General features: G+C 49.4%; 1 protein-coding gene across 1 annotated transcript; it reads left to right on the top strand.

Annotated features, from left to right (window-relative positions):
- Positions 1-8,617: 8,617 nt before the first annotated feature.
- Positions 8,618-10,039, top strand: LOC124662240 (AAA-ATPase At3g50940-like). The gene has a single exon (XM_047200098.1). It carries the CDS (start codon positions 8,618-8,620, stop codon positions 10,037-10,039), a length of 1,422 nt encoding a protein of 473 aa, XP_047056054.1.
- Positions 10,040-11,771: the final 1,732 nt, after the last annotated feature.

The raw sequence follows: 11,771 nt of genomic DNA on the forward strand, positions 1-11,771 counted from the left end.
ACGTGGCGTCTCTTTGGGTCGCCGCGTTGGGCGCCGCGTGCGACCCAAACGGACACGCGGACGCGGGGCGCTGTCCGCGTGTCCGGGCGGCCACGCAAACGGCCCAAAACGGACGGCCCAGCGCGTCCGTTTGGGTCGCCCGGTTGGAGATGCCCTGAGGGCTCTAATCAAGGCCTACAAGCCCACCCCGAGAGCACCTCGTCGTGTAAACTTTATTGGCAGGACCGATCTATCTAGCACGAGACCGATCACGCGGAAGAGGCCGGGGGGGGGGTTGCGCGTGTGTGTGGATGTGGCGGCAGTGGAGGCACGGGGGTGTGCGTTGGCCCTCTCACGGGGGAGGTGCGTGTCTGTCGGAGTTATCTGCGCCGCCTGACCTACGCGCGAGCCATCGACACCCACAACCGGCGCACGTATCCCGTGTCCGAGAAGGGATGGGGTTCATGGCGCGTCTCCACCGCCGCCGCAGCCACGCACAACACCCCCGTCGCCACGGGCACCTGCTGTCTTCGACGGTAGAAGGGAAGGCCCATGTCGCGCCACGAAGCCCACCCCTCCCCCTACATTTCCTTCTCGAACACGAGATACGTGGTCCAGTTACGGGTGTCGATGGCTCGCGCGTAGGTCCTGCGGCGGTGGGGGTGCGGGTGGCGACGGGGGTTTTGTGTGTGGCTGCGGTGGCGGCGGATAAGCGCCATGAAAGCCCACCCCCACCCTGCATTCCTTCTCGCACACGAGTTACGTGCGCCAGTTATGGGTGTCGATGGCTCGCGCTTAGGTCCTCCGCCGGGGGTGTGTGTGTGCTCGCGGCGGCGGGAGGGGGGGTTCTGTGTGGCTGAGGCGGCGGTGGAGACGGGTCATGAAGGCCACCATACCCCTACATTCCTACTCGGACACGAGATACGCGCCCTTTGAAGGTTGCGGCGCAAACGAGGGAGCGCTAACCGGGGAAGAAGAACGACTTCGAGGCCTCCGGCAGCGGCTGCAAGGGAGGGTACCGCTCCCCGCCACGCTGTGCAGTAGGCCGTGGCGGAGGGCTGCGTTTTCGAGTTCCGGGAGAACATGATGGACGACGAGGCTCGGCCTCCTCATCTCCGAGAACGACGCGTATGTGCAGCCGCCGCTGCCCCGCTACGCCACCGGCGTCATGCCGCCGGGCCTGGGAGCCTCCTCCACCGCCGCCACAACCATACCCCTGGGTGCCCCCGCCGCCGCCACAGCCGCAGCTCTGTGCGTCTCCACCGCCGCAGCCCTGGGCGCCTCCTCCACATCCAGCACCGCCAGTGCGCCCGGCGTACTCTCCGCCGGATGGCAACTGGCCGTGGGCGATACCGGAGCTCATCATGCTCGACAGCGACGAGTAGCAGCAGTAGGCGTGGGGTTTTTTTTTCTTCATGTTTTTAACTATGTAATTTATGTTTCATGCATTAAAAAAATGTTTTCGGCCAAAAAAATGCGTCGTGCCGCTAGAGCCACACCCGACGCAAATGGACGTGCGGTCGATTTCGACCATTTCAGCCGAGCAAACGGACGCGCGTAGACGCTAAAATGCATCGCGCCTCTGGAGATGCCCTTATACGCAACGATTCGATTAATACCTCACCGGCAGGAGTACAGACGAAGACGAATCGACAAGTTCTAGGGATGTAGTCGTAGCTCCACCTTTTGACGTGGCAGCACGAAAAAAAGGGATGGAGTGTGAGCAGCACCGAGTAGACAGCGCGCGCGGTACAGCTTGAATCGAATCTAAGTACAGAAGGAAGCATGGCATACATCACACACACACAGCGCTCACACACCTCAGACCAGAAACACTGCTACACACCTACGATGGTTTTATTTTATTTTTCTCCGATCTAATCAAGCGTAGATTAGCCGAAGGAACGCCAGCGACGAGATGAAAACCATCTAAGACTGCTTGCCGCCGGCGCCGGCATCGCGAGAACCAGCACTTGCAACAACCACACCGTCGTTGCCTGGCTTCTCTCTACCCTTGGTCAGGAGCGACAGCTCATACAGCTCGTAGAGGCGGCAGCGCTCGCAAGGTGCAGCAGGCTGGACCTCGCCTGCAGGAGCACCAAGATCCTGACCGCCGGCAGCGACCTCAATGCCTCCGGAGCGTCGGGGAGGGCTCCCAACCCGGCGCGCTGGTTGGAGCAGCGGACCCGAAAGGCGTGGGGAAAAGCCGAGCGGCTCACACCCGTCGTCCTTCATTACCGCCGAAGGGGGAGAATCGGAGGACTTACCGCCATCCATGGCGATGGCGCTGCAGGTGTGCTAAAAGACGAGTGTGGGGGAGGGAGCGAGTATGCGTGCGTTCCTGTGGGGAATGGTGCCGTATCCACCTCTTCTTTTTATAGACAGAACGGGGAAGGGTGGCGCAGTAAGTAAGCAAAAATCACTTTTTCTTTGTTTTTTTTACGAAGACAAATGAGCTGAAAAAAAACTGGATAAATGACTACATCTATTTTCTTGGCAGATTAGAATTTTTATTCAAACTAGATAAAGATACACGATACAACCCACACACAGTCAAACGGCTTAACATACTCATCCACTAGAACCGATAAAATCTACAATAACAGATAACATGCATAGCTGACACTCGACGCCGGCGCAAGAACTATACCATCTAGCGAGATGGATACACTACTCGTCGTCCGAAACATCAATGGAGACGTTTTTGGCCTTGGCAGAGTCAGAGTGCTTCATGTGGTTCACCTGCAAGAACTGGGCCACCTCGCGGCGCACCACCTGGCTGTCCTCCCAAGCATCCATCCTCGCATGCTCCTCCATCTTGGCTCGCTTCGCATCACGAACCATGAGATCGTAGTCAACAGAATCAACATCAGCGTGAGTCGTCTCATCCAGAGGGTAGCTCGGCTCATCATCTTCCGAAAAAATTTCAGGAGACTCCTCGCGCTCCCCGGAGGACGGCAGATTCACAGACACTGAAGCATCTTGTGTCGCTGTGTGGCGGACGCGTCGCTGGATGGCCGGCGGCGAAGGGGAAACCCGCGATTCAGAAACTCCAGCTTTGATCAGAGGAGTCCCCAACGGAGACCCATCTGTTTGCTGATCGGCGTTCTCCACACGAGAACGGGCCGCGGGAGGCAAAAGCTGCGGCAGAGAGGGGCCTGAGTACGACAATGAGTCGTCGTGATCAGATGCAACAATACTGGAGCCCGGGGACGAGCGGCGCGAGCTCGGCGATGACCGGCGCGGAGAAGTTAGCCAAGCTGACGAGGAAGGAGTGTACGTCGGCGACCCTCGAAGCGGAGAGTTTGCGGACGGAGGCGAACCCGCACCAGCCGACGTTGCGCACGTCGGCGTATACGTCGGCGTGCACACCGACATCGGCGACGGCGTGTAATTCGGAGACAACGGCATCGGCGACGGCGTGTACTCCGGAGACGCCGATCCAGCAAGCGTGTCGCCGTTTGGCGCTGCGACCGCCGAGGTTGCTGGCGGCGCGGCTGGTGCGCACGGGGGCGACGAGGAAAACAAGGAGAGTTGTCCGGGTGACGCGGTACGCGCGGCGATGGAGGAGGGCTGGCGAGGCATGCGAGCCCTCACGGTCCTGCCGGCCTTGAAGCCAGCAAGGTAGGCTGTGACGATGTTTCTCATGTGTTCTTTTTTTTGCATGTGTGTTCTTGCGCTGGAACGAACGCTGATTGACGGGGTAAGGTGACGGTCCGTGTGTATATATAAACTCGACGTATGACGAGCGGCGATACGTAGTCGCGGTTGCAAGGGAAAACACAGAGGCAGACCATGGACACGTACGCTATGCCGCGTACACCCTATGCCATGTCGTTCACACCTAGCTTCCCACCCATCATCACCGCAAGGACAACCGATGGACATCCACACCATGACTGATGGGAGCACACAGCACGCACTGCTTTTTCTCGTGTCTCAAAATGGCCAGCAGGCAACACAGCAGGACTGATGGGAACAAGGCATCTTTTCAACCAAAGCCACCTCACACACCTCTCTCTGTTCTTTGTACGTATGAAACACCCAGCTGGCTTCAAACGTGTCGAATCCTAAAACTCACCCAGTTGATTTTGTGGAAAACCCTCGAAATCGATGTAAAACACCTAGGTAACCTCACATACCATGCATATATCATATAATATCGTATCAAAAATAACAAATTTCATGGATACATATTACATGTATCAATATCCCAAGGTACAACCTATGCTTGTCCTCCAGCATAAATGTAATACAAAGTCATGGTGTCACATATTCCAAATCTTAGTTGTGATCATTAAGTTTGTATTTTTTTTATGTTGATGTTCTTCACATTATTCTATTCAAAAAATTTAAGGAAGATTCTAGAGACAATATCATCCGATAGATTCTCTCCAATTGGCATATATCAGAGCTCCCAGCGTGTCTAAATTTCAGACATTGACAAACATGTTATTTGATCCAATTAATTAACCTACCAAAATGAATGATAACTCTAGTAAGTGCACGTATCCCACAAACATTCGTTGTAAAGCCATGTAGAATGCAAGGTGCTTAGAGAGGTTCTTATGAAAATAAACTAATTCTTTTTACAAGCACTAGTGCTTATTTGTACAGGAGAGGTACCTCGGTAAGCATCTTTCTAGATTAAGTTTTTAAATAAAAATTGGATTTTCCCTAAATATCTCTTTAAGCACCTTGCATTTACATGCTCTAAGAGCGGAGGTGCCAATGACATGCATCCATGCAAAAGGATTCCACATCCAAAAATCCAAAATAAATTATCTTTGAGACCTATAATTCAGTTGATGACATGTTTTCACGTCTTGTTGAGTCTTTGAAACAAGATCCCATTTTAATATGTGTTGATGATTTTTTTCATCGCCAGCTGCCAGGGTATAGTAGTGTAGTTACCATATTACTACTTAACGGTAACCACACAAATAATACATAGTTACATGATATTTTTAACATATTTTTTTTATCATTGCAATGATCTACATGTTGAGAGAGCGAGTATATGATCAACTCTAAACACATAAAATATAACATTACCATCATGCAAGACTTACACCGGTGAGGAGTTAACTACAGAAAATCCGATAACCATTTGATTTTAACCTGGTAACCAACTTAGACTATACTTGGTGAGAAAGCGACTATAATCTAACGAACAGGGTTAAAAAAGAAGTTGTTAAAACATATCAACACGGGATATAATCTTGAAGACGTTGCAACTAAGCCAACCGTAAACTCTGGCCAACTTTGAAAACATATATGAATTTCAACTTACGCTTAAAAAGAGAAAACATTTTAAAGTTTACTAGCAAAAGTGCCCGTGCGTTGCACCGGGTCAAAAAAAAGTAGAAACGCTCTGAATCGCACCTCAATCTCCTATGTGCCATTGTCAACAGAAAGAAATGGTTCATGCTCAGTAATCACTGTGCATGTTTCAATCTTATTGTACTATTAGACATCACTATCCAAAGCTTAATAGTCCTTGACATGCTGAATCCCATCCTGCATTAATTTATCTAAGGTGTCCTAAGTTGTACACCGATGTATCGGCAATAAGGAAAGCGTTGAGAAGCGAGAACTCTCTCCTACCCATTTTATGTTGCACATAATTTTTTGTGTAAGTTAAACTGTGTAAACTTTGATTAACAATATAGATAATAATACAAAAATCTACTATGACAAATGCATATAATATGAAAATGTATTTCATGATAGTTCTAAAAATATTTTTCTTTTATTGTATATATTCATATTTTTATTAATATAGATGATAAAACTTTACGAAGTTTGACTTAAACCAAACCTTATATGCAACATATTTTGGGCAGGAGGGAGTAGTATAGTCAGTGTCTCTCAAGCTCTTCATACAAAGGTCATAATTAAAGGGAGCCCTAGTTAAACACTTACTTGCACATATCAATTAAGTACATTGTATCTTTAAAAAAACACGTGCATTTGTTTTTAGTTTTGCATACATGTTACTTGAAGAAATAACGTATGTTTTGAAAAAAAAGCAAAAACTGTGAATTATACGCGAGAAAATTCTTTTGAATTTAAAGTCTAGGCAAGTAAACAAATCACGAAATACATATGTCATGGCTAAAGTTCATCTAAAATTAAAAAAACGCCAAAACTAAAGGAGAAGGCATGTCCACCCTATTTTCCTTGTCCATCATCGCCCTTTTCCTTGCAGAAAAAAAAAAGAAACTCAGGCATCGGAGCATAGTGCTGCAACCTGCTCTTTCTCTTTCCTGATGTGTTTTCCGGTTTTCCCCAGCATAGCAGAGAACCAGCTTCCCGATTCTGGCCTTGACGCTGGCACTACCGCACGCAGCAACTCCAAAGGGCCGCCGTTGTCCTTCCCTCTCTCTGTCCGCCCTTCCCTCTCTCGGGCCGCCGCCCCGTACCTCCCTTCTCTCCCCTTCTCCATCAGCATCCTACAACATCGACTCGGTCACCTCCCGTCCACCGTGAGTGAGGCCTGAGTAGAGGACCTGCGTGAGGCCCCGGCACAGAGCTTCAGCGAGGGCGTTACCTCACGCTTTGGGCTGCAAGACCTCCAGCATTGGGGAAAAGCCTGTGCTGCGGGTGAAGGAACGAACAACACCGGTAGAGGGTCGCCTTGGGAAAGGAGAAATCGCGGGAGGAGCGGCAATTTGAGCACAGAGTGGCGGCGCCCGGCGGCTGCACGGCTCATCTACGGGTGGTCCAGATTAGTGTCAGAATAGGCATCCCCAACAGCCGCCGGCCAGCGTGGCCGCTGGGATGAACTGATGAAGGAGAGGGAGGTCGGAGAGGGCGATGATGGGGGGCTCAAGGAGGATTTGACGGTCAGAGTCGCCACTCACGCCTCAGCCTACACGCGACAGTATGGTGCTCGTCCGCCGCACGTATCACCAGACCAGATTCCCCCTCCCTCCCGCCTTCCCCGCGCAGCCTTCCTCCTTTCTGCCCGGCGCCGTGGCCGGATTTCGGTCGCTCGCGGGGAAATCCTCTGGAGTTGGAATTTATCCCCTGTTATTTCTTTTGAAAGTCCATCGCCGCCCCTGTTTCCTCCTTAAGTCGCACGACTGCAGTGTAGGCGGCCGCGGCGTCGTGGTTCCGGTCAAGACCACCACGTTCTGCGCCTTCCCGACGCACCAACGCTTTGCCGAGTTTGCCGGACGGGCCAGTGGACAAGGGAGCATCGGTGGCAAGAGAGAAGGGAAGATATTGATGCGGTCGTGCGGTGTTTGTCGGGCGGTAGGTAGGGGAGAGCGGGGGACGCCTGTCAAACGAATCGTTTTTTTTTCACTCGGCGGTGGCAGTTTCTGTAAATACGTGAAACTTTAGGTCTATATAATATGACGGACGACGGAAACCCTTTTTGCTTTATTAGGCCTTGTTTGGTACTAGTGTTTTAGTGGGCATTACTGGGGATAATACTCTAGAGTATTGGGTGAATCATTTTTGTCACCCAATCCCCACAAAACCCCAACCCCAATCCACTAGGTAGGGGTAGAGTATTGGGGATTGAAAAAATTACACTAAAATTTGGGGAAAAGTGGGGATAAATGGGGATTAAACTCGCTCATACTCTAGCACCAAACATGTATTGGGGATAAGTGGGGATTTGAAGTTTGGAGCGGATTATCCCCGCTAAAACTCTAGTACCAAACAAGCCCTTATTAGGTATAGAAAATATAAAAGGAATCTATGTGGTTGCATGTATGCGTGGCTAAGTTATCATATTATGAGCCATGCCATAAAAAAAACTAATCTATGACACGTGTTCTTATTTCCTTATTAGCATCATTTGAAAATAAAACGAACAAATTTACCCACCCACTTGGGTTAACTTGGGTCTAGGCTTCCCACCTGGATACTACATGATATGGAAAATATTTTCTTATTTTTGATAAGATATATGAACGATTTTCACTGCTAAAAAATAATAATTAAATCTAGATTTTCACAACTGAGAAATACTTTGCCCGTCTAAAAATATAAGGACATAACGTATTTCAAGGTGGAATTTTGACTAACAATTTAACCAACGAAATATAAGTTATACGTCACCGAAAGTATATCATTGGATTCATATTTGAAAGATATTTCTAGCATTATATTTTTGATGCCACATAAATTATATTTATTGATCAAATTTTTGGTCCGAAATACAAAGTGGCCTTACATATAGAAACGGATGTAGTACTTAATTTCCATGATATGGAAACTCGTTTATTAATCATGATATGATATAGTATGTTACTCCGTAGATCTTCACTGATAAAAATAATCAATACCAGATTTTCAGAGCTAAGAAATAATTTATTTCCATGATATGGAAACTCATTTAGTATTCATGATATGATATATACTTATGTAAGATCTTCACCGCTGAAAATAATTAATTCCAGATTTTAACAGCTAAGAAGTAATTAATTTCCATGAGATCTCGATATGGAAGAATCAAGGGAATTAGTTATTTTAGATCTGTGAAGATCTTCCGTATATATGCTTAAAATGATAAATTTCATTGATTAAAAAGATTCCGCGTGTGTACAATAAATTCTCCCTAGTCTATAAATGAGTCTGTGTCTTGTTTGCATGGATTGCCAGTGCCGAGTAAGGAGTAAGTATGGCGGCACCGTCGGAGGGGCCAAAGGTGCTGAAGGCGTACAAGGAGGCGCTGGCCACCGCAGCCTCGGTGAGCGCGTACGCCATGCTTGCGCGCGGCATGGCGCGGGAGTTCCTCCCCGACGAGCTGTGTGCAGCGGTGCGCTGGGGAGCGTCCTTGGTGTGCTCCCGCCTGGGAGCCCGCGAGAAGGCCCGCCACACCATCATCATCCGCCGCGTCGAGAACAACCACTTATTCGACGCGGCACGCACGTACCTGGCCGACAAGATCAGTCCGCGTACCATGCCCCGGCTGCGCCTCTCGCACTCCCGCGTCACTGATGAGTCGGACGGGAGCAGCAGCTGGTGCACGCTCCTGAGCATGGAGGATGGCGGCTCCACCACCGACAACTTCGACGGCGCCGAGTTCCGCTGGCTGTACGTGGAATCCGGTGGCGACAACAACGGTAACAGGAGCCGGGGCGGCAGCGAGTCCTTGGAGCTGAGCTTCGAGGTGGAGCACGCGGATACCGTGCTCGAGAGGTACGTTCCCTTCGTCGTGTCGGCGGCGGAGGAGCTGTGGCGCCAGGACCGCGCGCTCAAGATCTTTCTCAACGACGGGAGCATGTGGCAGGGGATCAACCACCACCACCCGGCCTCCTTCGACACGCTCGCCATGGACCCGGCACTCAAGCGGGCCGTCCGCGACGACCTCGACCGCTTCCTCAAGAGGAGAGACTACTACCAGCGGATCGGCAAGGCGTGGAAGCGCGGCTACCTGCTCTACGGCCCCCCGGGCACCGGCAAGTCCAGCCTCGTCGCCGCCATGGCCAACTATCTCCGTTTCAACATCTACGACCTCGATCTCGCCGGGTTGTACGACAACACCTGCCTGCAGAGGCTTCTCGTCGACATGTCTAACCAGTCCATCCTCGTCATCGAGGATATTGACTGCAGCTTCGACACCATGTCCAGGGAACGTAGCAAGGTATCGGAGTCGGCCGACGCTGAGGAGGACGACGACCGAGACCACCGCACCCGCGAGGAGCCCAAAATTACACTTTCGGGGCTGCTCAACTTCATCGACGGCCTGTGGTCAACCAGCGGCGAGGAGCGCATCATCATCTTCACCACCAACTACAAGGACCGCCTCGACCCGGCGCTGCTGCGACCGGGACGCATGGATATGCACGTCTACATGGGCTACTGCTGCTGGGAGGCGTTCAGAACGCTGGCCCAGAACTATCACCTCCTCGAGGATCACCCTCTGTTCCCGGAGATACAGGAGCTGCTTGCGGCGGTGGAGGTGACACCGGCCGAGGTGTCCGAGATGCTGCTGAGGAGTGAGGACGCTGATGTTGCGATGCGGGTGCTTACGGAGTTCCTGCAAGAAAGGAGCGGGGCAACAAAAGAGTCAAAGCACAAGCCCGACGAGGCACAGTAGAGCTGAGATGGCTATGTTGCCTTTATTTACTAGCGGACAGGCGCGACTCGCCTGTACCTCGTCTGTCAAAATATTGGATGCCAGAACCAAAATCCGAGCAATAGATATCAGCCCAAGGAATATTTCTATGAGAATCCGACATTGGTAAGGATATCACTTAACAGGAAAATTTGGGAAGACGGGCCGCGACCAACCTCTCACAACAGGAAGCATGTCTACCAGTGGAAGATTAAACGAACCGGCCAATCCTCTGCTAATGTTCCTTAGAATTCTTGGACTGGGTATGGCACTTCCAATTTTTCTTGACCAGGCAAGCACCAAAATCAGGACTAGACCTATATTAAGCAAAGAACTTGAGTATGTATGTAACCAATAGTAGGTAACATGCTACGCTCTTGGATTCTGGATGAACATAATACATGGGCAAAAAAAAGCTATTCATCTGGAGGAGTATAGCCTTAGCCCTTAAGGACACAAAAGATAACATGGATATAGAGGTAGAATATATTCCCAGGTTTTATAACCATGTGAGAACTTTTCATACTCAATTCCTAATGCAACCATAAGAAATATGGAAGTGTGACTATTTTGTGTATATTTAAGGATATACTCCGTATAAGTCTATTTCATTAAAATTTGGTGGAGACTTGAAATATATTACATTATACTATGAACATAAAAAACAAATACCACCGGTTATAGCATCAGTGTCATCCACCTGCATGACACTTTTTTTTCCAGAGAAACAAAGATCAACACAAAGAAAATCAATGGAATTTGGATCGAATAAATAAATAAACAAGTAAATAAATAAATATAGACCAAAGATTGAGGACCTACATGTCCCAGAATGAACACTCAAGATGGTGAGGTTTTTATAGGCATGTTTTTGGGGATCCGGTGCCTCGAATCCAGTGGCACATTGGTGTCATCTACTACCGGTAGTGTTCAATTAACTACTAGTGTTCTACTACTCATTTGGTTTTCCGTGTAAAACCATGGGTATACCTTCTTAGAGAGGATTGAACTAGTACTTCAGGTGTTGTCTTGGTGGTGGTGGTGCTGTTGTTTCAAGGATTGAATCACTGTAGCGGGACTTTTCTTTTTTTGTAATTCTTCTTTCTTTTTTGGCTGTGTGCATCCGTAGTGCCGCTAGGGCAATACGTTGTTGCAGAGGCTAGGTGTAATTGGTATCTTCGCGATATTAATATATACTCTTTATCGAAAAAATACCTTCTTAGAGAGGGGTGCCAGTATTCCAGAGTAGCATGACATGTGAAGAGAAGTTTTGACTACATCACACTACATGATAAGCTATAAATTATAGTAGATACACAAATTGTCAAATAACATGAGTTACGGATTTGTAGTCAGACACGCGAGTAGTTGGACAACTTAGCTAATGGATACACGTATACTCCGACATCTTGACAAACCACTCAGAAAACATAGACGTACATGTTAGATGTATATATCTGTATATTGTAGTTTCCCTATATGTTAGGGGGCTTTCTGCATATGTGCACCTGTACATGTACTATATATTGTGGTCTTTGCCCCCCTGATAATACAACAAGCATATTGCCCTAACATGGTATCAGAAAAAAATTGATCCTCCTGAAGGCTTGTTCCCGGCCGCCCCACCGCCGGCTTCTCCTCGTCTCGATCTCCCGCGCGAGGCTCGATCTCGTCCTCTGCTCCTCGATTCCCCGGCCCGCTCGATCTCGTCCGC

Source organism: Lolium rigidum, chromosome 6, assembly GCF_022539505.1.
Source record: "Lolium rigidum isolate FL_2022 chromosome 6, APGP_CSIRO_Lrig_0.1, whole genome shotgun sequence".
Lineage (NCBI taxonomy): Eukaryota > Viridiplantae > Streptophyta > Magnoliopsida > Poales > Poaceae > Lolium > Lolium rigidum.

Coding starts and splice junctions, on each gene's coding strand:
- LOC124662240 (XM_047200098.1), top strand. CDS start 8,618: ATGGCGGCACCGTCGGAGGGGCCAAAGGTGCTGAAGGCGTACAAGGAG.